This window comes from Trachurus trachurus (assembly GCF_905171665.1).
Source record: "Trachurus trachurus genome assembly, chromosome: 18".
Taxonomy (NCBI): Eukaryota; Metazoa; Chordata; class Actinopteri; order Carangiformes; family Carangidae; genus Trachurus; species Trachurus trachurus.
Window position 1 is genome coordinate 17,052,546 of NC_139909.1, and position 27,206 is coordinate 17,079,751.

General features: G+C 42.0%; 1 protein-coding gene across 4 annotated transcripts in view; it reads left to right on the top strand.

Annotated features, from left to right (window-relative positions):
* Positions 1-22,462, top strand: part of chd3 (chromodomain helicase DNA binding protein 3) — a 50,047-nt gene extending 27,585 nt beyond the window's left edge. For 2 of the 4 annotated variants that reach the window (XM_083992307.1, XM_083992308.1), the window contains exons 31-40: positions 119-282; positions 879-1,086; positions 1,169-1,282; positions 1,398-1,529; positions 2,428-2,536; positions 4,303-4,435; positions 6,955-7,150; positions 7,992-8,155; positions 8,541-8,667; positions 20,127-22,462. In XM_083992307.1, coding sequence (XP_083848433.1) covers positions 119-282; positions 879-1,086; positions 1,169-1,282; positions 1,398-1,529; positions 2,428-2,536; positions 4,303-4,435; positions 6,955-7,150; positions 7,992-8,155; positions 8,541-8,667; positions 20,127-20,230 — 1,451 coding nt within the window. In that variant the 3' untranslated portion in view covers positions 20,231-22,462. Of the gene's footprint in view, positions 1-118; positions 283-878; positions 1,087-1,168; positions 1,283-1,397; positions 1,530-2,427; positions 2,537-4,302; positions 4,436-6,954; positions 7,151-7,991; positions 8,156-8,540; positions 8,668-12,640; positions 13,531-20,126 lie in introns of those variants that run through there. The other 2 variants (XM_083992306.1, XM_083992309.1) reach the window with 1 other exon arrangement.
* The last annotated feature ends 4,744 nt before the right edge of the window (positions 22,463-27,206 follow it).

The following is a 27,206-nucleotide window of genomic DNA, read 5'->3' on the forward strand; positions in this document are numbered from 1 at the left end:
TCCAGCAGGGGGTGCTCCATGTAAAGGGCACCGTGTGGTCGCAGCTGAACACGACCTACAGTAATGTGTGTGTATATGTGTATATGTGTGTGTGTATGTGTGTGTTTTATGTGTGCAGCGACCCCTGCTCCAGCAGAGAAGCTTGAAAAGAACGGAAAAGAGGGAGAGAAGGAGGAGGACAAAGATGAAGGTGAGGCCCCGTCGGAGAAAGAGAAAGGGAAGGAGAAAGAGAAGGATGAGGGGAAAGAGGTGGACAGCAGCAAAACTGGAGACCCTGAAGAGGTGGGACACTGTCCTCAAAACACAAGATACTCACCAGCTAAAAACATCTCTACTCTGTGGTTTCACAAAAGCCACTTATAACATTTTCTTTAAGTAGCCAGTTGCTTTTGATTTATTTTATTTTTTTAAGTTTCTTCTTTTGCATCTCTGCACAACATGGGTCTTGTTTTTATTAGATTATAATTGAATTAATAATAAGTAAAGCATGTTTCAACTCACTGACAACCCTCTAACTCAACTGTCAACAATCTTTTGAGGCATGTTCAACTGTTTTGTGTGTTGTTTTTATCTTAAGCCCAGACAGCCATTTGCTTTCAGTCACTTTTATGTGGCATGAAAGTGAAACATTTAAATGATTATTGCATGGCAAAGTGACGAAATCCTCCACTTGACGGCAGCATTTCATACAAAAATGTGGAGAAAAGTGACAAGCAGTGGCTGCAGAAACACTAAAGCATGGTTTATGGCATCAATGAAACACACAAAACACTGGTGTGATGTTGTTGCATTGTGATTAAAAATGGACTAAAAAGTTGATATCGATAGTGAACAGTTAAGAAAAGCTCATTGATACCGTGCTGCGCTGCTGTCTGTAGCTCTCATCCTCTGTAAAAGAGACGCCGCAAAGTGCGTCTCCTGGTCAAAAAAGCGAAGGCAAGGAAGAGAGCGAGCTCAAAGAGGCGGAGGGGAAAGAAACGAGTGACGCCTCGGCCGCAGCAAAAGACGAGAAGAAAGGGCAGGAGAGCAAAGAGGAGACGAAACAAACAGCAAAACAAGACACGGACCTCAAAGACGAGAAGTCAGGTAAATAAAAACTAAAACACAGAAAACAAACCAGATGCAGCAAAGCAACAGGCCCTGGATGATGTTAATTATATATTAACAGGAGAGAAGGCAGAAGAGGAGAAGGAAAAAGACAAAGAAAAGTGCGACGACACACCCACGGCAACCGAGGCAACAGATGCCAAGGAGAAGCCTGAGGCGGCCGACGTGAAAAAAGGTGCGTCTGCAGCTGAATCTGTGTCATCATGTGCAGCCGTAAAACGCAACAAAGGGCCATTTTGTTGTTTTCTTTTGCTAAATAATCCCTTTATCTGTCTGACTCTCAACAACAGAGGAGGTCAAAGGTGAGAAAGATGCTGGAAAAGACGTCAAAGCAGCGAAGGAGGAGGCGCCCAAAGGGAACGGGAAGCCTCCGACTGAGCGACCTCGCTTCATGTTCAACATCGCAGATGGCGGCTTCACCGGTTAGTCGCTGATTTACTCACAGTGTGTGTGGAATAGATTAAAATGACCTACGGTATATCAGCTGCTCAATGTGATGTATTTTAATGGGATGTAAGAAGAACTTTCCCATTCCTTCAGATTAAAGGGATATATCAACATTTTGGCAAATCGGCCCATTGCCGTAATCCCTATAGTTTTAGGAGTAGGTTCGTTACCTTTAATTGTCGGTGCAAGATATTTATAGAACAGTGGAGCAGAGCCGCAGAGCTGCTTATGAGACGGAGTTGTTTTCGAGGCATATGCAGAGACTGTTTGCCGAAAAACTGCCCCCGACGGGAACGTGCATCAGCGGTTTTGCATGAATTTACCGGAAAAAAAGCTTGCACCGACAATTAAAGGTAACAAACCTACTGCTAAAACTATAGGGATTATGGCAATGGGCCAATTTGCTAAAATGTTGAACTATCCCTTTAAGATATTGCCAAATACTAAAAGCTGTTTAAAGATAAGATTAGTCATAGATTGTACACCCACTTGTGTGACTCATTCAGAAAATCTGACTGAGACACTTCTATTTTAAGATCGACAAAATCAGCTTTTTCTAAAAATAAAGATATCACCGAATCCCTGAAAGATGACAACAAGGTGAAAAGGTGAGAGTAACTTGTAACATTGAGTAAAGAAGCTGCCATGACATGAAATTCACAGCTAAAACAATTAAAAACAACATCTTCCCTGTTTTCCAGAGCTTCTGTGTGAAAGCATCAGTGAGCTAAAACCGTCTCCACCTTGATTATAAACTCAGAAAAGCTCTGTTTGCTGTGGAAACACCTGCAGCCAGGTTCCAGCCATGTAAGCACTTTCAGACCAACCTCACTTTTATTTTTTTTGTACCTTGTTCTGGCTTCACCTCTGCAGAGCTGCACACTCTCTGGCAGAACGAGGAGCGGGCTGCCATCTCCTCGGGGAAGATGAACGAGATCTGGCACCGCCGGCACGATTTCTGGCTGCTGGCGGGAATTGTGATGTATCCTTGACAGCGGCTGCCCGCGCGATGACCCCTCGTGTTTATTTTTCTGTCGGCCGGCAGAAGCCCAGCGTAATAAGTCAACAAGCCAGCCAGAGCTCAGTAAACAGCAAACTGTGGCTGCTGGAAGCTGATGCAGTGGGTCATTTAGTTCATGTTGTTCTCTCTATTATGGTAATTAAGGCCATGCAGCATTCACATTAGGCTTGGGCGATAGGACGAATGTATCGCCAATCGACCACCGGCTGAGTCCGTCACGGTTGATTTAATTTTTGGCGATTGTCTGGGCGATTTTTTTTGCATTTTATTTCGCCAAATTAATGGTCTGGCTCCACAGAATTCAACTCTAATTTACATGGAGCACAATTCAAAGCGTGCGTAAATTGGATCTGGCAGCTATAGTTATGTAATATGTATGTTATTCACACTGATTTCCGATTAGTCTGAATTATTTTTAGAAGAGCGTTATGTTTTATGATATTCAGTGTGCCCTTATTTTGAAATCCTTGTACCGGGGGTTACTGTTACTGTTACGAAGGATACGGAAATAAAAGTAGCGAAGCTCCGGACAGAGTTGCGTTATGAAAACACATGTGTCTATCACAACAACGGATTTTCCGGGACAGATCAAATCCGTTAGATTATCAAGCTGATTATCCATACGAAAGGTAGGCTGCCGGTTCTCACGGCCCAGACTTCTGCCAATAGTTTTTTTTTTTTTTTTTTTTTGAGGGTGTGTGTGTGCGCCGAGCGGACACGCGTCTATGGGACAGGCTTTTATTTAATTTAGAACAAACCTTATGCTCAGCAAAGATGGAAAATATATAGTCTATAAAATGGTTCTGTTGTTTGGATCCAGAGCAGCATTCATTTACAAGTTTAATCAGCACCAATTAAACTTCTAAATAAACGTAAACATTTAATAACTCGGGTCAGGTTGGACCACGGGCTTCTTTTTTTTTTTCTTCCTCACAGGAGAATAAGGTGTGAGTTGCGCTCACCTCGCTTCTCTCTGACGCATCGGTGCTCTGGTTGTGATTGATCCGCTTTATACATACACACCTGCGCTCCGCACACGTGTCATAACTGCCGAATATATCGTCAATCGCCGATTTAAAGGGGTACGGTGGCCGATTGGAAATTTTTTACCTATCGCCCAAGCCTAATTCACATAAAACTCTGTTTTCATTATTCTGCAAGTTAATGTCGAGGCTGTCAGGCTGAAGCAAAAAAAAGGGAGGGATGCTTTGTTTCAGCGGCTGCCTACAATGTGTTTTGTGCTGAAATAACTGCAATTTAGTATTTTAAGAAGATGAAAAATGAAACAAATCACCCTCATAATCAACATTTAGGTTAAAGAAACAGATCAAGATTGTGGGAAATTGGATTTAGACGACCAGATGGATGGCTCGCTGTGGTCTGCGGCGTAGCTTAGCGTAATGACGGGAGGCGGTTGAAACAGTTGTCTAAAAATTGCCTACTAAGGGTATTTATGAACTTCAGACAGAGCTAGACTTCATGTTTCTTTCTTTACAGTTCATGTTCAGCTTAGCGTACCTTATCTTAGCTTAGCATAAAGACCGGAAGGAGTGTTTTCTTTTCAAAAGTCTTGTTTGGCTCGGAGAGTTTAGCACGTAACTGTGTCTGAGGACGTACGTGTTATGTTCAGTGTTTAAGTTTGGGTAGAAAAAATGGCAGACGCACTTCTTCTGCTTCACTCTTGTCTGTTACATGCTGTTATTTACGACCCTTGACCCCTGTGCCAGTCACGGCTACGCCCGGTGGCAGGACATTCAGAACGACCCGCAGTTCGCCATCGTCAATGAGCCTTTCAAGTCGCAGGCGAATAAAGGCAACTTCCTGGAGATGAAGAACAAGTTCCTGGCTCGACGCTTTAAGGTAAGATGAGACCTTTAAATGTTAAGTTTAAAGGGATAGTTCAACATTTTTGGCAAATTGGCCCATTGCCATAATCCCTACACTTTTAGGAGTAGGTTCTTGTCAGTGCAAGCTATTTTTAGAACGGCGGAGCCGCGAGCTGCTCAGAGCTACGCTACGGAGGCTAATGGAATTTTTTGGTTTCCCTCATCAAACTCATCAAATCCACAATCCAACAACTCCAAAACGCTCTCATGGACAAGTTGTGACCTGCACATTCACCACGCTGTGAGATAATAACAGAACGTTACAAGACAAAGTTGTTTTCAAGGCAAATGCAGAGACTACTTGCTGAAAACCTGCTCCTGACGGGAACGCGTATCAGCGGTTTTGCATGAATTCACCTCTAAAACAACTCCATCTCGTAACGTTCAGTTATTATCTCATAGCGTGGTGAATGTGCAGCTCACAATTGTCCACAAGAGCGTTTTGGAGTTGTTGGATTGTGTATTTGATGAGTTTGATGAGGGAAACCAAGAAATCCCATTAGCCTCTGTAGCGTAGCTCTGAGCAGCTTGCGGCTCTGCTCCGCCGTTCTAAAAATAGCTTGCACCGACAATTAAAGGTAACGAACCTACTGCTATGATTATAGGGATTATGGCAATGGGCCAATTTGCCAAAATGTTGAACCATCCCTTTAACTATTTTCTTCTCCTATTATTAACCTTTTGTCTTAAATGGTAAATATAAGGAGTTTGAATCAAGAAATGACGACTTATACAACCGGGCCTTGAACGCCACCTTTGATTACTCGTCAGTTTTCAGTTCTCTCTACTACAGAATCATTCGGTTACCGCTGAAAAAGTCTGGCGGTTAAACACCCAGCCCCACTTCCATGTATGCAAACTTATTTTAGCAACATTTCCGAGTATGTCGGATCACCTGACTCTTTTGATGGTTGGATGACAGATGCCCCAAGACCCACATATTGGCTGGATGGTATTGCTGACCGCTGCATTACTGGAAGAGCTCTCATCCTGTTTTTGAGCGGCTCACATGTTTCGGATCCTGCCCTCAACATCCTCATTTACTGTGTCTGTTTCTCGCTCTCGTCGTCTCTTACTATCCCTCTTGCTACATTATGATTTTTGAAATTCTGACATCAAGGAGAAATTCCCCCCTCGCGTAGGATGTTTTAGTCGTAATTCATTGTTGAGTAACGTGAAAGCTGATTTCGAAAGACGATTACACACAGACACACACATGACTGAATTATGAAATTGAATTCCCACGAATTGGTTGTATTAATGTTGCTATGACAACAAAGATACTGATTTATGTGGAAAAAAGCAAATGCAGAAGAAGTGAAGGTTGTGGGAGAGTGACATTTAACGGATGAGTTTACTGAAGTAGTTTCCAAACTGAAACGTAACGAGAAGAGGGGAACTGTTTAAATCACATGTACGTACATCTGCTCCAAAGATTTATAAACTCAACAATTTACTTTAGATAACTTGACTCTTTTCCTTTGATTTTTATTTACAGTATTTTGAGTAGCTCATGTGAGGTTTTCTATGATTTAGTTTCTTCATTATTAGTATGGATTCTAAGGACCTTTAACGCCTCTTAATGCAATCAGTGGCTTCAGCTGCACAGCGTGACGCCGCTCAGTGAATGCAGCTGTGCGGAGGAGGAGCTTACGTGATATATACAGCCTCTTGAACTCTGAGGAGGGTTTGCAGCACAGACTGAAATGTTGGTTTGATGCCGTGACTCAGTGGATGGTTTGAATCCAACAGCACCTGCAGAAGAAATACCAGATATTTCTACCTTACCATGATTTTTTTTTCTTCTCACATCGTTATCGACCCGTCTCTCACTGTTTTATGTTCAAACGTAAATCAAAGCAGCAGGTCAATCCTTCCTCTTGTTGAATCCCTTTTGAATTCAGGTTATTTGATCTAATGAAATGTTCATATAGAGCTCTCTGTTTGCAGAAAGCAATGTAGGAACAGTGATGTAACTGCTGTAAATGGACACGGTTGCCTACATGCATTAAAAAAAAAAAAAAAAAAGATCTGAAAAAACCAGGATCAAAACTTTGGTAAAATAAAGTTTTTCAAACTACACTGATCCATTTCCATGTTACACTACAGCTAAAGAACGGATATGGAAGGTGCAACCATAGCTTTTATACAGAAAAAACCCTTGAACTAATGAAATAGTAAACGCAGAATGGAAGATTTGTATCAAAAATGAATTGAGCATCACAATTTAATTCTTGTGATTGAAAATAATCCATTCAAATTGAAACATTAAAGGGTTATGTTGAAAAAATAGTGTATTATGACAACCGAACTGCTTTAATCGTTGATATGAGGCAGCACAGACCAGCTGAGTTGCTAAATATGAACATGATGTCATGTTTTCTAGCAGCACCGCACACAATTTGCAGAAATACCAAACACACAACATTTATCTCCTTCTCTTTCCTTTTCTTTCCTCTCCACCTTGCTCCCTTGCACCCTGTTCTCCTCCAGCTGTTGGAGCAGGCGCTGGTGATCGAGGAGCAGCTGCGGCGGGCGGCCTATCTGAACATGACCCAGGACCCCACCCACCCGGCCATGGCGCTCAACGCACGCTTCGCAGAGGTGGAGTGCCTGGCCGAGTCGCACCAGCACCTCAGCAAGGAGTCGCTGGCGGGCAACAAACCAGCCAACGCCGTCCTGCATAAAGGTCAGGGAGGAGAAGAGAGAGAAGGGGGAGGGGGAGGGAGAGGGGGGCAAAAAATAGTTCTGTTTTTCAAATCTCTGCATGAAAGCTGAGATGAACATTTTGACAGAGATGCACAGATTTAGACGGAGCGAGGAGAGATCGGCAAACAGATAATCGGACGCACAATGGAGGAGCGATACACAAAGCCGACAGCGACACATCTCACCATTCACTGCCGTTGTGCAATCGCTGCGTTTCCTGTTGCTGCAACCATATCGCTCTGCCTGGAGCAGACTCCCAATTTAAGCCAAAGGAGATAAGCTTACACCATGTTAAGTGATAGCTCCAAACATTTCCTCACCGCCTAGCCCGGCAAGTCTGTCCATGTTTATATTGTTTCGCTCAGCACGCACTACTGTACTTGTTCTCGACTTGTGTTTCCGCACGTAACGGTGCTGGAGCTCACCAACGTCCATAAATATTCTTTATCAAACCGTGCAGCTTGTGTGTGTGTGTGTAATTCCATGTAGGGATGTGATGACAGAATGAGAAATGGGCCGAGCTCAAACTGTGTTAATGGTGTTTGGACTAAATAAATGATGTTTAACCACATAAGCATTGGCGTAATAACTTTTAAATAACTCCATTAAGGCGGTGGCAGGCACCCTGGTCGTTAAATGAAATAATATAGACTGTGTTTACTCTACAATTCTGATACTGAAATAACTGAATACCTATCAGATATATCAAAAACAAAGTATAAATAGCAAACAAGAGGCAGGGAATTGAAGCTAAATAATGTAAATGTGTATCCTAAATGTATTTCCTCAGTGGTCGTTGATGTTTGTTGTTGTCATTGCAGTGTTGAACCAGTTGGAGGAGCTGCTGAGCGACATGAAGGCCGACGTGACGCGGCTACCGGCCACGCTGTCCAGAGTCCCGCCCATCGCCGCGCGCCTGCAGATGTCCGAGAGGAGCATCCTCAGCCGGCTGGCCAGCAAGGGCACCGAGACGCACACACCCCCGGTCAGCAGCCTTCTGTTGAACACACACACACACACACACATACACACACACACACACATTGAGTTATGCACATTTTAACAGCCACGCTCACAAGTTGAAACCTGCTCAGGCTGCCTGCGCTCAGTGGAAAAATAATAGATGGAGGACAGCCAATGAAAACACAGAGCCCATTATCTTGTCACCCACTTGTGCTTTTTCACTCCACAGCTGCTGAGTCAGCCATTTTTTTTTTCTCAGCTTATATAACTCTTAAGTGGTTTGTCGTATTTTCCTTATTGTTATCTCATCTGCTTTCACACATCATATAACCCTCATGAACGTTGTCCCTGAGAATAAAAGATTATTCTTCTCCCCCTCCCCACCCCACCCCGCCCCGCCCGTACAGCCCATACCTCCAGGACCCTACGCCACCCCTCACAACTATGGAGCCCCCTTCACACCCGCCCCCCCGAGCGCCCTACACATGGGAGGGGCCAACTACAATCAGATGCCACCGGGATCGTTCATATCAGGTCAGTGTTTGAAGCTCCACTGACACTGATATCCTCTACTGCGGCAGATAAATGGCGAGGTCAGGTGTCGGAGCCGCCATTACAAACCCGTGCTGCGCTGAAGCCCGGAGGAGTTTGTTTTAATTTTAAGTTAAGATATCCAGGGTTACAGATACATCAAATATATCAGGCTGAATTAAAGGGAAATATCCATAAAAGTGGTGCCCTAGATATCTGAACGTTTTTCATTCCATATAAAGGCACAGATGTGAGTAGAAGGCATTTTGGGCTTGGCTGTTTCTTTGATATACTTTTATTTTGAAGAGCTACGACAAGCATATTCGAATATACACAGTTAACGTGTGAAAGAATGCCTTATCTTATTTGGAAACAATTTAGGGGGTCAATTAAGATGAATTTTGGGAACGTTTGGCTTCACCCATAAATGCAAACGCTCTGTATGTGAATCTGAGTGTGAGAAAAAGCGTTACAATCTGTTTTAATAAACATCACAGGATATTATTGGGGCAATTATAATCATTGTAGTTCAGGGCAATTTACAGAAGACGAAAACCAGTCTGTTTGATCTGTCTGACACTTGGCAAGCCGGTGATTAAAGCCTGATTTATGCTTCTTTGCGGAGGTGTTACTGCAATCGCGCCGAAGCTGCCTCTGGCGCAGGAACTGATTTATGTCTCAGCAGAGAGCTGAACCTGTTGATTGTTGCAGCACCACAGCAACAGTGGATTTTTAGTACATCTCAAAGCCATGTGCTTTCATTGTGTACCTAAAGGAAACCTTTCTTTGAGTGAGTTATGGCTAATACAGACGATGTTTGAACCTTAAGACTTTGCTACCTAGAGCGTAAAATAAATATTTTGTTTTAAGTTGTCATTTTTAAAGGAGCATGTAAAAGCTGTATAATGTTTTAAATGGCTCCAGAGTAGAAGATCTGGGTTATCTCAGCTTGGACTTGGAAACGACTTACTTAGAACTAAAAACCTGCATCGTAGAGCAGGACCATTGAGTTTGAAAGACTTTTACCATGCAAGAGGGTCCAATTAAAGACATTTCTGCATTATGGTAAATGTAGGACTTAGTGTTTTTGGAGCTGAACCCATAGAGAGCGTAAAAGTCAGGATTTCTTCAGTTTTGAGCATTTTTAATTCAAGTCTCAGCTTTGTCTAAATTGCTGTAGAGGAGAAACAAAGTTTGAATGTCTTGGTTTTGTGATGTGGACTATTTTTAGGTGAGGTTTTAATCATTAATCCATTTTTTTGGACTTGCCCAAAAGTGGGCGTGGCTTCCCCCATGTAGCACTTCCCACTATTGTTGCCTCTTTGCTAGCTACTACTGTACCGCCGCCTGTGTTTAGCCTTCTGGCTGCTCTGACTCACATACTAACAGTCAAGTGAGGTTACACACATGTGTGGGTTTTCCAGTCATCCCAGATTACACACACTCACTCAAGTTCAAGATGAATCATTAATAATTTAATTATAGGAAAAGGAAAAAAAATAGGGAATTAGATATGAAAATATTTGGCGTATAATGACAAATAACTTGGCAACAAACACAGGGAGAGGAGGTAAAGCCTCCGGAATTTCATATTTGTGTTCTTAAACCTTCTCCATGTTTCCTTCAACACCTTTCAGAAAACACAAGCAGCCCGAGCTGTTTGATATAGCAGCTTTTTAATATAGTCGCTCTGTTGTGAAATTTCTCAGAGGCTGCTCATCAGCTCTGCCAGAGGCTCCACGACACCCTGACGGAGAGGCACAGATTTTGGCTTAGAGATCTGGGTTTGATTACTTGGCAACTTTCACTGATGATGGGCAAATCCAGTCCAAAACATTGCTCCTATTTAAAGATACCATCTGAGGAATTCCATCTTTATATGGTTATGTTGTTGTGGAAAAACATTCAGTAAAGAAAATGAAAAAAAAAATGCCGGGGCTTTATTGTAATTACTGACTGTGGGAATTTGAGGAAAAGTTTTTATGCCCTCCACTTATTTCTGTGATCAAGTGCGGCCGTATTTAACTATTAAATTTCAGTGTAATCCTTAAATATGTGGAATAAAGAGCCACTGCTCATGGCCTTCTAAAGCAGCACTGTTTTAAAGCACTTTGAATAGACACTTTATCTCCCTGAGCAGCTTAGGTTGTGAAACTTTCAAAATCCAGAAAGGAGTTCATATCGGAAAAAAACATCTGTAGCAGGGTTTTCTGAAGTGGCTGCCAGATAAACACCTGAAATAGACATTACCAAAAATCAAACATAAACGTGCTGCTCTGCTATATTAAGGCATTTTCATCTCTTAACATGTCCAACCTCAAAACCTCAGTACTCTGCTCAGCAGTAATGACACATTGTGCAACAATAAAAGCACAGTCTGTGCTATCAGACCTGCCTGAGGAGTATTTTCCTTTTTCAAAGCATGTGTATTTTATCTCGTGAAGCGCTGTTGTGGCACTCATTACTTATTGAGTTAAAAGCTTTAGAATTAAAGTCATAAAAAAGAAAAAAGAAAAATCTATTTTGTTTTGGCTTCTTGTCCAACTCCCCTTGTCTGCTCTATGTCAGTGCACACAGGCAGTTTGTGAATTTATTTTCTCATAATTAGTTTGGTAACAACATATGCTCACCAGACGCACTCTCCGCTCTGCATGTGTATTCGTGTTCGGAGATGTTTAGATAGCTGAGATGTGGCAGAGATAACTGGTAAAACCTGATATTCCCCAATAGCTTTGCCGTAAAAACCACAACAGCCGGCTCTCTCAGTGCTGCGCCTGCCTCTCACTCAGTGTATCTTGATTTATGTAATTGTAGACTGAGACATCTGTCAAAAGCATTGCATTTTAGAGAGCCAGAGCCTATCTCTGAAAATGTCATTATGCTCAGCCTGTCTGAGTCGGGCCGTGCCAAGAAAACATTCGGACTCTGTACCAAGGTATTTTGAGAGGGACAGAAACCACAGAAGTAGTTTAGTTGTGTAAATGTCGTGTTGTGACTTGTGAACCAGCGGAGGGTTGGGCCCCGGCGACTGCTGTTCAGAAATAGTCGCTCACGAGTTGTGTTGTGTCCGTGGGTTTTCTTTTTTTTTTTTTTTGCTCGCGGGGGCTTCGTGGCGAGCTGCTGAGCCGAACGCCCGGGGGCCGAGAACGGGCCCAAAGTCGACTTCTCAACATCCTGAACTCTGGCAGGGCGCAAGCACGCAGCAAATGAGGCCGCATTTGTGGTCTTGATTGGGGTTCCGCTGGTTCCTGACCTTTTTAGACTCAGCCAGAGGAGGAGGAGGAGGAGGAGGGAAAAAAGCGAGCAGGAGAAATGGACGGAGTTAAAACAACACAATCCTCTGATTTTTTTTTTTTTTTTTTTTGCGACCTCCTAGCTTCCCTCCATTAACAGCACTCTCCTGAGAAAAGCTCCCTCACTTGAGTACACAAAACATGTCCAAAAATATGCATGTCTCTGCCGTGGCACTTTAACTACACATCTACAACTTTAGCTGCACCCTGTGAACTCTTGCAACAAAATGTAATGATACACCGAACGCTTCCATGAAGGATTGTTTTGTGCTGTCTCACATGGCAATATCTCAGCATTTCGCTCGATATCTTGACTCGCATTTTTGGAAAAACCTGTTTCAGCCATCAGTACTGCCATGAGGAAGCTGCTCGCTCATCTGCGCTGAGAGGAGTCCCACATTTTTAGTGCAGGAGGGGCGTAGAGGTTATAGGAGACATGGAGTCCAGGCCCTCATGTCTGCAAGCACCTGCCTCGCTGAAGTGAAGTGTCCTTGAGCTGGACACTGAACGCCTCTCCAGCTCCGTAGCCCCCCCTCTTCCTCCTCCTCTGACCTCTGACCTCCCTGCAGAGGAGGGGAGGCAAACTAAAAGAGAATTCCCTACGGGGACCAAGTAAAGTGTCACATTATCCTGCTCCCCTCTCCGAGTCTCCACTACAGTCTGCCGCTTGTCTGCCCCCACAGAAGCCGCCGCCGCTGCTGGGGCCACCGGGGGAGCTGCTGCTGCTGGGGGAGCCGCCGGAGGGCCAAACGCCACCGCCGCCGCCGCCGCCGGTGTTTGCCAGAAGACCAAGGAGCACGATGTGGTGCAGCGGCAGCGGGTGGTGGACCTCTGGAAGGACGGCAAGTCAGAAGGGGCCATCGGGCAGGAGCTGAGGATGCCCAAGTCCACGGTGCACAGCATCATCGTCAAGTACCGGCTCAGCAACACGGTGGAGAACCTGCCGCGCAACGGCCGACCAAAGAAACCCTGAGGCCGCCGGAGAAGGACATTTGGATAAAAGATCCTGGAATGTAGTAAAATCTAGAAACTGAAAAAGAGACAGAGGGAGCTGAAAAGGAGAGACAAAAACCTGAATGCGTTAGGAGGATGTCCAAAAAAAAAAAAAGGACCAAAGGACAAAGGACAGGCCCGGACTGTGAGGAATAAAAAAGCTCAGTGGATGGATCGCACAAGAAGAGACGAGAAGTGGTCCTCAAAAAAAAACGAGCAATTATCCACGGAGGAAGAAAAAGAGGGAGAGGTGAAAAGCTGGCTCCGACATCAAGCAGTAATGATGCGTGTGGGGGAAAATGAGGCAGAGAGAAGGAAAGAGAAAAAGAAAAAGAAGAGAAGAGATGACCTGTCTGCATAAAAATGAATCTTCAGGAGAAAAAGGTGCTAATGAAAAAAAAGCCTCCAAAATCTGAGAGGAAAGATGTCTGGACTGAAGAAGGAGAGGGGAAAAAGTCAGTATGTTAATGCAATCACAGGTTTTCAGGAATTCAGATACGAAGGCCCAAACGAAGAAAAATGCAACAAAGGAGGATTTTTTTTATTTTATTTTATTCCTCCTCAGACAGATTTCTCGAGACTTCTCTTTCTGTTTCTCCCTCTGCGCCAAAACAAAAAAAAAACAACAAAAAAGAGAAGATTTCCCCCCGGATCAATTCTTCATCCACCAGCTGACTGAACAAGCCTGTCCCCTCGCTCTGACCCTGTACTCCCTCATTCCTCCACAGTCCTCCACTCCTCCTCCGTCTCTCTTTCTCAGTCTCTCTCTCTTGCGCGCGCACACACACATATTATATACACACTCCAGACCTCACACACAACCTGAAAAACCTGAAGACGCTAATTTATCTGCTGAGTATAAGCAGATGAGATCCTCTAAATAGAAAAGGGACGAACTGGACCAAGAAAGAAAAAAAGGGAAAAAAAATAGTTTTCTAAGTATAAAACACAACTTCCCATGGACTCTTTTGCCCTAGCATTCCTCAGTCCAACCAAGCGTAGAAGCAGGAACCATAGATATATAATAAAATAAAAAAAATGAGAGAGAGACGTTGCCTTTGTCCAACAATCAGTAGCAATGTTGCTCTGATCCAGTCCGATGGGCTGGTACTGAGATATGTACTGTATTACGAAGCATATTTACTATTGCACCTTTTTTTTTTTTTTTTGGAAGGGGTCACTCAAAGGGGAATATCACTCAAGTGAAGTATTTACACTTCCTGTTTTTAAGCCTCATCGTGGCAAAAATCTGTATTTATGAGCAGCTCTTCCCTAAAGCTAAAGACTGTAATCTGTCACTGAAATAAAAAAGGGAGAGTCGCTTTGAAGCCCCGAAGAGACATTTTTGTTCTTCGAGCTCCATTATTGTGACAGCGTGATGGATTCCACGCTGGAAAATGTCCCCTGATCCCAGAGAAAATAAAACACTCTGGACTCTGTCATCGTTTTTCCAGCTCAGTGTGTGCATGCGTGTGTGTGTGTGTGTGTGTGTGCGTGCGTGCGTGCGTGCGTGCGTGTGTGTGTGCAGTAGAGCTGTACATCAGTGTGACATCTCAGAGTCGGGAGCAGGACAGACTCTTAGGCCTCGTTTCTGGAAAGATGAGACGTGAACAATCACTTCCACAGTCCAGACTTTTTTCTAGGATTTTCTTTTTAAGCTCAAATTGAGTGGTATCCCCCTTTAAGGACCTGACAAGTGTGGCACAGGTGTGGCCTGCAATGAGAATATACTATGTGTGTGTGAGTGTGTGTTTTTTTTTACATGTTTCTGCACAGGGTAGCTCTTCCATTTCTATCAGCACTAGGTATCATTTAAAGTTTTAGATATTGGTATCAATCAGATACCTTATTGTGAACTCCAGATAATCGTATTGATGCCTTTTTACTTTTGTAGGAGAAGTTTTTTTTTTACTTCACAAAATAAGCTAAACTTCTGAAATGCATTGGTGTTAAATTCAGTCTTAACACAAGGCAAAAAAACGCTTGAATTCTAACTTAAAGCTGCACCAGTCAATATTTTTATATCAACAATCGATCAGATTACCATGTGTAACGTGTAAAAGGGGGTCGCCTGACTTAGCGGTTTCCCTCAGCTGCACAATCTCCGTCCGAACGACAGCATTAGCCGGGTTCTAAAGATCTCCGTCCATACTCTCACACCTGAGGACACATACACAAGACGACCAATCAGGTTCACCGAGCGTGCATAGACAGGAAACTGGTCGTCTACTCTGCAGCTGATTAGTAGGAAAAACAGCAAAGGCAGCTAAAGAGTTCAAATGCAGAGTTTAACTTCTCAACAGCTGCTAGCAAAGACGACAGGGTCAGTAACGCTTATATTTCATTATTCATGTCGTATTTAACACCTTTAGGCGTTAAACGTTGAAGTTAAACCGTAGCTGTGTGGATGTAGCCTTTCAGAGCATTTTAGCGTCTTTTTTAGCTTTTTTTTTTTTTTTTTTTTTTTTTACAACCGACAGCTTTACTGATCTTTACTCATCAACCTTGTTTAAAGGGAAACTATGCAAGTCCGGTCGCTTTTCCGCTGTTTTGCTAACCCTCCTCCCTCTACCTTCCGGCCATGTGCGTTTGTTTCAACCAAGCCGACAAGAAAGCAATCCATGGAGCGGTGAATAGCCTATATATCATATATGTTACGATATGTATATTTGTGTAGTCTTATCTGTCATAAACAAGAGATTATGGGTTATGTGTTGTGGTGCCGCTAAGACGATCTGGGACACCGGGTCAGAGGCGCTAATCTAGGAAGCTTGGTTTTCAGCCAAGAGACGCTAGGTGTCATTTAACCATCACAATTACTGAGAAGCTGTTCAATACATTAATACTTTAAACTTAATAAAGGTCAAATGTTGCTTAGTTCCTTGTTAAATCTACATTACAGTGAAGAAGCTCTGATAAACCTTCCCTGTGTGTGTGATAAAGTTAGCCGAGAGCAACACAGTGAATAGTGCATAGCAGCTAAGAAAAAAGAAAAGAAGGCCAGATATTTCTGTCTGGGTCCAGAGTGAAATCCTTGATTGATGATTTCACCTCCAACAAAAACATTTATTGCTTTCTCAATAGATTGGGAAACTCCTGCAAAAAACCCGTGTTATTTATGAAACTCCTTTCAGGTCTCGGTTGGACGGACTCTTTGATTCTGAAATCAAGCCCTGCGCCTTTTTTTTTTAAGTTCCTGAAAAGTTGACAGTTCAGAGACAAGAGGCTGTCCCTGATGAATGGTTTTGGCACGGACACACAGACACGCAAAGCTTTTCAGCAAGCGAAAAAATGCTGCGCTTCCTGCCAAGATGGCAGCTTTTCGACTTCTATCAGATAGTAGGCAGGACCTACAGTGGAGAGAGACGCAGGCTCGCATGTTGGCGGGGGAATGTTTTTATTGCCTCTCTCCACTTTACACGCTCCGTCCAGTGCAGGCCCAGAGTTTGCAGACAAAGTGAAAGGAGGAATAAAAAGTTGAGTTTGAGGAATTCTTCGAGGTGTGGGGTTTCTTATATATATTTTTTACTACAAATAAATCACTGCCAAGCTAATTCGAGACCAGAGAGCGTCTTGTCTGCTGTTGCTACTGTAATGCTGAAGGCAGGTTAGTGAGAGCAAGTGATCTGTATGAAGAAAGAGGAGGAGGAGGTGGAGGAGGAGTCGTCTGGTTTGGACGGAGGTGAAGAACTGCAGAGTGAACTTGGCAGCCAAGCGAAATGTTCGACGTTGGACTTCACAGAGGGAATCTGTTATCTGGTGTAATACAGTACAAGCGCTTCACTGAATTCCTCCCTGCGTTTTATCTTCACGGCCACTTTACCTTATATGCCTTTTTTGGTGGAGCCAAACTGATACTGGGGTTTCTGCGAGGGCCAGCACAAATAAGTCATAATCATTGACATTGCTACGCTGGCCGTAACAGGAAGTACCACGGTCCAGCGCCACTTCAAACGCTCCTTGAGCAACAACTACTTTGTTAGAAGAGCAGTTAGTGTGTGTTTACGCTGCAGCCAAACAAACGATGAAGAAACGAGCCAATAATAACACTTAGCCGCTTTTTTCAAAGTAAAAGCCTTACGTTTTGTTACGCAGGCTGCGTTTTTTATGAAACCCCGCCACAATAAAAGCCTCCACGTGTTTAAACCAGCTGAATGCTTTTAATGTGAAGCAGCAGCAGGAAGGGCCCGCTTGTGGTTATGGTTATAGTTCTGGTTATTATGGGTTTTAATGGGGTTAACCCAGATGTGGGACATTTGACACCTGTCAGTGCTCTCTGCTGGACGGATCCTGCAACAGATGACACTTTATTATTTAAACGCTGCACTTTCTCGCTGTGATATCGGCCAAACTCACTTTATCAGTCGGATTCCTCCTCCTTCTTTTTTTTGTCCTCTTTCCGTAGCACTGTACTGTGTTTTCTTTCTTTCTCTCTCTTTCTCTTTTTCTTTTTTGTCTTTCTCCTCCCAGTCTCTATCTCCTGCCTCTGCATCTTTTTTTGGCTGCGCACACGCAATTTCTCCTGCTCTTTCACCCAGTCTTTACCTCGATTTTGTTTTGCTCCTTATCAGATTTTGTCTGCCCCCCACCACCACCCCCCTCCCCTCTCTCTCTTTCTCTCTACACACACACACACACACACTCTCTTTTACAAACACACACCTCCACCACCACCAGCACACACACACACACGCTCACTGACTCTCTTCTCTTTCTCTCCATTCCCTCCGTTGGCCTCCGATGGCACGATGCCATAAGTTTTCCCATAAATGGTCCCCCCACTGGTTCTAGACACATACACAGTCTTAGCGCCCCCCCACCACCCCCTCTACCCTCACCCCTGCATATGTCCTCAGTTCAATACACTTCTTATCGCATCTTTGATCTACACGGGTGTGTTATGACAGTTTATCTTTCCCTGTGGCGCGAGAGGGAGAGAAGGTGGAGGGATAGAGAGAGAGGAGTGCACTGTTAGTCTATTCCTGGCTTTGTTTTGAAAAGGAGCGCTAAACTGGCCGTTCCACTCCCCGAGCAGATTCATGATAGAGCACAAATGTGGGAAGCGCCGATCCCTGTGCTGGCCAGCTGTGCAGTCGTGTAGAAAGAAGATAATTTTCCAAGTGTGTGTGTGTGTGTGTGTCTGTGTCCTCATGTGCCTGCGTGTGTTTATACTCATTGCCGGCCTCACTCTGGTCAGGTTAACAGTTATGCATTCTGGGATTTTATCATTATTGTAAACATGATACTGTATATGTAATATGATATATTGATGTACTGTATTATGCAAGTTTGCTCATTAAAAAAAGGATTATCAAAGTGTCCACAGAGCACGGCCCCCCATACCATAATCTAAAACACAACGGTGAGTCCTCGGTCGGATTATTAAAAAAAAAAAAAAAAACGACAACAAATGCAGAATCTGGATGTTTATTGATGAACGCATCATCAGCACCGGAGGTATTTTTAGCGCTTGTGTTTCCCAGAAGTTGAGCCACATTTCCCACAAACAATACAGCTTTATTCTACAAAAGAGGATGTTACGTCCCCTCTGTCAGCTCCACCGCACAATTTCACATTATTTCTGTTCTTCTTTTCTATAATGAATCAACACTTTTTGGAACCGATTTAACCACGGACATGACATGTGGGTCAACACTTTCAAGTCTCGCTCATTTTCATGTTTAAGTATGATAAGATTTTGGGGTTTTTAAACCAATTTTTAAAATAATTTTACGTCCCTGTGCACCTAAACGTCATTGTGGTACTATGTTATTATTTTAGTACTTGATACTCATTTAGTATACATTACTGTGTTATTACATGAGTATTCTGCATTCATTACTATGTTATTACACGTTGTTGTTACTATATTATCACTTAAGTACTTGGTACTCATAATTATATCATTACATGAGTACTCAGTAGTCATTACTATATTATTACACTGTAGACATTACTCTGCTATTACTTGAGCACTCAAGTTGTTATATTATTACAGTACTTAAGTACTTGGTACCCATAATTATATCATTAGGTACTCTGTATTCATGACTATATTATACTTAAGTACACTGTAGACATTACTGTACTATTACATGAGTACCCTGTAGTTGTTATTATTACGTAAAGCAGAAGTAAGCGGTCCGGTCGTTTTGGCTAATGCTGCGTTCCAGGCAGGCTTTTGAAATCGTAAATTACAGCTTCAAGTCACAACTTACGACTTTGTAGCGTTCCAGACAACCCACTCGTGTTTTTCCGACCTGTTTTACCGGTGAAAGTCACTATAACGGCCACTCGTAACTTCCGACCGGTGAACTCGTACCAGATTGAACTGGTACAACTTCACAGGTCGTAAAAACACGAGTTACGAGTTTCCTTGAACGCACCATAACAGTCCTCGTCCCTATGTCGCCACATTCACGGCGTTCCTTGGCTGCACACACAGCCCTGCATGCCGTTCTCTCTCCTCATTGGATAAAAACTGTAGGATACGATAAATGTTTTCTCTTCGGCTCAGAGCAGAGCAGAGGGACTGACAGACCCGTGTTTCAGTCCAAACACTCTATGTAAGTGATTGCTGTCGGAAGATATAACTATTTAAGACTTATATTAACACAAATATATCACTTACTTCTGCTTTAAGTACCTGGTACCCATAATTATATACGGTAATTACATAGGTACTTTGTGTTCATGACTATATTATTACTTAAGTAGTTGCTATAATACTATTACTTGAGTACTCTGTAGTTGTTATAATATCATTACATGAGTACTCCAGTTTGTGTCAGACCACAGTCATCCTCATCGTCTTCAGTCCTCTACTTTGCTCTCAGTAACGCACCTGTTAAATTTCGTGGCAGTGTCTTGCATAGTTGTGACACAAACCTGTCCACCCACACACACACACACACCTGCACACAGGCTCACACACAGATGGACAGACACACACACACACACAGACACCTGCCAAAGTACTCAGAACCACTTGTGTGGTAGTTCCCTCTGCAGTAGCTTTCCATTTTGCCATGATGACACACACAGACTCAGAAGGTGAAAACAAAATCCACACAGAAGAGTTGATGTCTGAATCTGAACTGAACTCTCTCTCTCTCTCTCTCTTCTCTCTCTCTCTCTCTCTCTCTTTTCTCTCTTCTCTCTCTCTCTCTCTCTCAGTGCTGAACGGACCTCCCATGTCTGTAAAGAAGGAGCGGGAAGCAGAGCTGCTCGTCAACCGGCGGGAGCAGCGCAGCGGAGAGGTCATCTGTATCGACGACTAGACTATACACACACACACACACACACACACACACATATACACACTCTCTCTCAGACACACACACACATAAACACACACTGAAACCCATCTGCTGCAAATGAATCTTCAATTTCTCTCCAAGAAAGTTGAGTCCCGGCGGTTAATGCTCCTCAGACGGCACCATTGAACCACCACCACATACATCCCAGTATTAAAACTAATTGACTGACCGAGGGTGGACTTACTGACCTGCTAGTGATTGTAGTCACTTCATTTGACACATAAACGCACACACAAACACACACACACAAGTCTTCTAAAACTTCACTCTGCTGACTGGTACTCTCCCCCTTCATAATAAAGAAAACTAAACAATAACACGCACATACTGTAATAACACTCATGTGCACTTACTGTCCATGGACACACACTCCTGCAGTACACACAGTATAGTCCATACTGTCTCATAACAACTTCTTGTGACCTTTTCTTGTCTGCCTCAAACCATTATACTCCTCATAGACGGCCCGTTCACTCAGGCCTCCTTCTCCTCCTCTAGGGATGCTTCTAACCTCACCTAAGCACACAACCCTGACACACACACACACACACATAAGTACACACACATACACACAACACACCTCAATCCTAAAACCTTTAGATCTCTCAATAGACCATGTAACCACCTCCTCCCCTGCTCCTTAAACTCTTGACAGGAAGCTGCATGTGAAAGTAAAATCATTTCTACCGCCGCACTCCATCCCCCCGAAGCATGCTCTGATCACAATAATGCTGTCTCGTGGAAAAAAAAAAGAAAAAAAAAGATTTTGAAAAAAATGGTATCAAGCTGTGCCTACAGTCGTTTCAATGCTGTTTCTAATTCTCAAGAAAGAGGCTGAAACTCTGATTTCTCAGTCCGAGCAGCTCCAAGCACAGCTCCAGCGTTTTTTTTTTTGTTTTTTTTTCCTCTTCGGCCTTTGTTTCATTTCGCTTTATTTCTTTTTCTTCAATGGTACATGTTTAGATAAAACACACAGCAGTGAGGTATGATAACGATAACTATATTCAGGACTTGTTCGACCACATAAAGTATTTGCCGACATCCCATCCCGCATCCCTGGTTCTAGTTTATGTACAGAGCTTGGAGGTATTTTGGGGGTCTGTTCCAGAAAAGGCCTTGCGACGTCGCTATTTTTCAAAATAAACCTCCTATGAATGTTTATAACCTTTCATAAGCAAGTCAGTGTTATTAAAAAAAAAACCTATTGATCACCCTCAACACTCCTCCCCCTCCCCTCTCCCTCTTAATCAATCTTTTTTCTTGTTTTTCTTTTTCTTTTCCAAGTTTCTATTTCTTTCTACAAAAATCCTGTGATATACTTTGCATATTTAAACAGCTCATTCGTGTTCTCTTGTGTTTTAACTCTCGCAGTTATGAGTATTGTTGTCGTCGATGTTGCTGTTGTTTTCGCTGTCGCTATTTGAGAAAGAGCTTCTACCAAAAGAGACATTTTTTTGTAACAAGAAACTATGAAAAATGATACAGTACGTGCGACACACGATGCACCTCTTTGCCATGTTTGTCCTATAATTACAAGAGAAGGGAAACGAAGAAGTTGAGCCAACTTCAGAAGTAGATATATTACAAGAAATCTCGTTTTTCTTGCTTACATTTTAGATTTGGGGCTTGCAAATGACATATACATATATAGAAAATAGGCCATATGTAACCCTAAATGCTTCTATGGGCAAAAAGAAAATTGTATACTATCTTAACCCCAGTAAAAGTACACGGTATTATCTGGAAAAATCGGAGGCTGGAAATCCATTTTATACACTGCATCATTTAAAAACGCCTTAATTAACATAGCTGAACAATTGTAAAGTCATTAAAATGAATTAAGAAACCTGATGTCAACCTGTAAATCCTAGTCAAACTCCGCTTTAAGTTAAAAATGAAAAGAATAAACAAAGTAGATAGGAGTTAATTTATCCCATAAACCCTGGACATTTTACACCGGTCTTCCCAGGAAATAGCCAGAGTCCGTTTGCAAATTTAATTTCATACTAAAGTTTTGCAACCCCTGAACTAAAATGTTGCGTCGAAATCAAGCACTTAGTTCTTTTTTTTTTCCACTTATACTTTGTCCTCTTTCCAGATTTTTGTGTTAATTTCTGGGTATTTTGTGTCACTGTGTATGTAGTGGTGCCGATCAAATGATGAGAGGCAGTGGAAACATGTCGATAATGACGCATCTCCTTTTTTTTCTTTCTTTTTTTTGTTTGTAATAAAATGAATGAAATGATAAAAAATATGCTGTGTGGGTTTTTTTTAGGTTATACAGCAAAATCTAGTTATTGTGTGTTGAGATTCAAACCAGTTTTGATACTTACCAGTTTAACTTTTTTTATCTGTAGTTGTGTTTTTTCTTTCAAAGGTTACAGTCTTACTTTGATACACTGCAGCCATCATCTATTTTATTTGCATAAATACCAGCTAATAACATTAATTACTGTTTATAATTATACATATGAGAGTAAATATGGTTGTCAGCACTACACTAATTAGTGTGAATGCTGTGGAGACGTGAGAAGATGTCGATGTGGGAGGCCGTGAGAATTAGGCTCCACAGTGATTCACCATCTCCTCCTCACAGGCCTTCATCACACTCCTCCAACTCCCACACCAACACACACACACACGCATACGTCCATACACACAACAACAACAACAACTCTGGGGAGCAGATGGCTGATGATTCATGGTGATTAAAGGTGAAGAGTCATCGCGCTCTGTTACTCAGCACGGTTCACTATTTACTGTTATCTCAGCTTTATGTTTCCAAGTGGAAGAGTTTGGGGATTAAGTCAACTCCCATTAAGTGCACACGGACCGGTTCATTATAGATGAAATATGGACCGACTTGAACGACTGCTCTTCTGTACCGTATACTTTAACGTTATGTTTATGTATCAGGCTGATGGTTTTATATGGAGAAACTTGGAAGCAGTGTTTTAGTTTCTTTCTTCATGTCAGAGCAACAGCAGCTCATGAGCATAAGTTACTACTGAACTTCAATACCTTATTATTAAATCGTTATTTACTGGTTTGTTGGCCACTTGGGGAATAGAACACTTTCATCACCTTAAAACATAGTAGTTACTGCTCATTCAATATATAAATTACACATCCAGCAACATATACACACTTATATAGGCTACTATATGTTTCCATGGATGTTTCCACAAATTTCAGCCACAAATATCTGGCTCTTCGGCTGCTAAACGATCCATCATACCGTGTTACTAGCTGGTCAATGTAGCACTCACTTCTTGGTAAGTAGTGCAGCTTTGTTTTGTTTTTGTTTTTTTACTGAAAACAGCTGCTTACAGCCAGCTACAACACCATAAAAGTAGTAGCAGTTTACCCACTATAAAGCTTTGTAAAGCCAAGGGGAGCTACAGAATTGGGTGATAATTGTCTACATGTTCATCACTGTGCATGACCCCGCTCACATTGTCATTTGAGACATTGTTATTATGAAAAAAAATATACGTTATAGGCGCTTTAAAAGTTTCCTCAAAGCAGTATAAGTAGACTTTTTGGCCACTTGTGGCCTTGCAACAAGCTGTAAACACAACACTGACACATTATCACTTTATAAAGTTGTTGTGGCTAACGCATTAGTGAATACTTGCCATAGACACAAAGCAACATTAGCATGTGTATGTCCGATGTAAGTCCAAAATCCACCTCTCTTTTCCAATGACTCACTGTTCATATGAAAATAATGATCAATGCAGCTTTGAATTTCTTTACTGAATTTCCATTTTGACAGCTCCCTACTTCACATTTTCTGCTCACCTTTACTTTAGAAGACACGCAAGCCGTTTTTCTTGGCTTTTTAAAAAAAAATATAGCCTATAACAAAATTAAACGGAAAACATTTCAAAAACAACAACAAAAAAAAGTTTATTCAACATTTATGAGTGAGTTGAGAAGAAATAGTAAAAAATAAATGTCCAGGCATTGCATACAACATCATTCGACAGAAAACTTCTTCACAAGACTTCACAAGATTTTCCGAGGTGGTAATAAACTTTGACATTAAGAAAAAAAGGAATCGGGGCAGGGAAGTGTGTGGGGGTGACGGGGGAAGGAACGAAGCATGTTTTTCCTCAAAGGCTTGGAGCTATGTGGTTCAGGTTCAGATTCAGGAAGTGAAAATTTAGATGGCTGCTGGTGTGTGCACATGTGTGCGTACGTGTGTGTATGCAGAGGACACTCAGGGGATTCAGTGTGTGTGTGTGTGAGTGTATAGTCTGATCGGTGCTGACAGGGAAATATGAGGGGCACAGGGATGCAGGGTTGGTGGGCAGGCATGGAGGGGGGAGATAAGTGAGACACATTAGGAAAGAGGAAAACGATGAGGAAATCGGACAGGATGTGTCAAATGTCTGACACTTTTTCCATTTGAAAACATGAATGTTTGGCTCCAATTAAAAAAGCCAATGTTCACTGCAGTAAAGTGCTGAGGAGAAACCAATGTGGTCTGTCCACAAAAACTACTTATAAACAAGAGTGGGAGTGCTGGAACCCACGGCTAGAAATACACACTGTTTGTATTATAGCAGGAAATATTACAGAAAGCAGCAGCAGCACCGTATGAAGGAATGAAGGGAGTCTCATTTCCAAAAAGAGATAAAATGCAAACTGAAGCTGAACTCTCTGAAGCTGTGTTAAATGTTTGCATGCTACTGTATCCTCACACTTACAGTGTTCCTGTAGTTTAACACCTTACATGTAGGCTAAGTATGCTAACATTTGCTTATTAGTACACCTTAAGGCTGTGATGGAGATTTGACCTCTGTCAGGATCAAATGTAAAACTAGCACTGTGATAAAGGCAGTAATGGTTTTACTAAGTTTGTCTGATAGCTGTTGATACATTCGATAGCTAACTGAACAGGTTTAAAGTCGACAGTCAGGCTAGCAGCTCTGTGAGGCCGTACTACTTAATAGGCACATTGGTGTTAAATGCTAATGTGCTCACACAGATGCTGGCATGATATTCAGCATATATAGTTGCAATTTTTACCATGGTTTAGCATGTTACCTTTGCTTTGCGCTAGACCTAAAGAAAATGTGACAATGAATGAAATGCTTTGACCAGATTTTGGCGCTAGATGAAAAGTTAAGAGATCACCAACATTGTTCATCCTGATGAATTAGGACCAATTATTTTTGCAGAATTATTTAACTTTACTGTATGTTATAATTCCTACAAGTATAGAGCAGAGAGAGTTTGATGCCAAAAACCAAAAGTAGCCTTCACAAGGACTAAGATTTGACCTCTGTGAGGATAGCTACTTGTAAAGTAGCACTGTGATGACGGTAATAACGATTTACTGAATTTGTTGGCTACCTGTGTGAATATTCGATAATTGAACAGGTTTATATTGGACAGCCAAAGCTAGTTAGCGGCTCTGTGATGCTGTACTTAGGCACAGTGGTGCTAAATGCTAACGTGTTCACGCCAATGCTAACATGATGCTTAGCGGATATGGTTACCTTTGCTTGGCGTGTTTGCGTTATGACCTTTGCTAGCCCTAAAACAAAGTAAAGCCAAGATTGATGCGACTTAAACTAGCCTATGTGGAAGAAACTTAAGAAATTAAAGTTTTGACCTGATTATCCTACTACTATTCATGCTGATGAGAATATGAGGAGCAGTTTTTTTTAATCACCATCTATCCAATCTATCCAGAGATATTTTACTTGACAATTTTATATTCATTTCCATAGTTTTCTCTTGTTTTGCTACACTTTTCATTTTTATAAAATGACAATTATAATACAGATTTTTTTTTAAAAAGAGAAATATCCTACAATTTTCCAGATGCAGAAACCTTTGTAGCCTATTAGGGCCTTCCCAAAACGATGTCATGATTGCCTCTCACTGGTATCAATGGTGTGAAAAATTAGATGATTTACATATGCATAGGTATGTTGGTAAGTGATGATTGTGGTGTCATCACGTATAACAAAGACGAAGCTATATTCAGAGCTGTATGCTTACATAACTTGCACATACTTTTCAAAAGTAAAGCCAAGTATACTATACATAAAAATACCTTACAATCAAATTTCACCTTAGAAAAAAAAGCATAAATTCACATCCATGTTATTAAAATATTCCACGTTCTTTGCCAGCTCCTAACTAGATATGCACATGTGTAAAATAGGTGTGAAGTATATACAAAGTATGGACTTTCAGCAATTTCACACTCACAACAGCACGCTGAATTGTAAAGAGGATAAAATCAGTATAAACAGAAATGGTTTGATTCATTAGATTTCATCCACACACACAAACACACATACACACACACACACACACACACTTGGACTCTGGATAGTATAAAATATCAATGACAACTCATGTAGGCTTTTATAGTGTCAAGATCTGATGCTTGCAGATGTGCCCTCACGTTCTTGAGGCAGCCGTGATATAAAAGTGAAAGGTGCATGCACAGCTTTACTGTCAGTCTTATAAAGACAGTGTAAGCACAATTTATTACATGATACCAAGGCTAAAGATGAACATCCAAGTATTTTTCTTTTATTTTATGTAGCCCTTTATCTACAGAACAGCTTCCATCACATCTGTTCTCCCGGCAGACATTCACTGAGGCCTTTTTGTCCACTTAGGGTCTTGGTTGTAATCCAAAGTCTATGTTTTACGTTCCAAAACACTGTCCAGAGGAAAAAATTCCACAACAACTTCCACAAATGTCAGGTTTCTCTTTCAAATTAAAGTCTTTGGGAAGAGGCTGCAGCAGGATGTGATGCCCTCAACTCCTTACGACTGCTTTACCGTGTAGAAAAAAATTAATCTCATCCATATAAAACAAGTTCTGTTGTCTGAGCAGATGAGTTGGTGTACATAAAAAAAAAAAAAAAAAAGTTTCCGACCCGGATCACATGAGCGCTGAGCT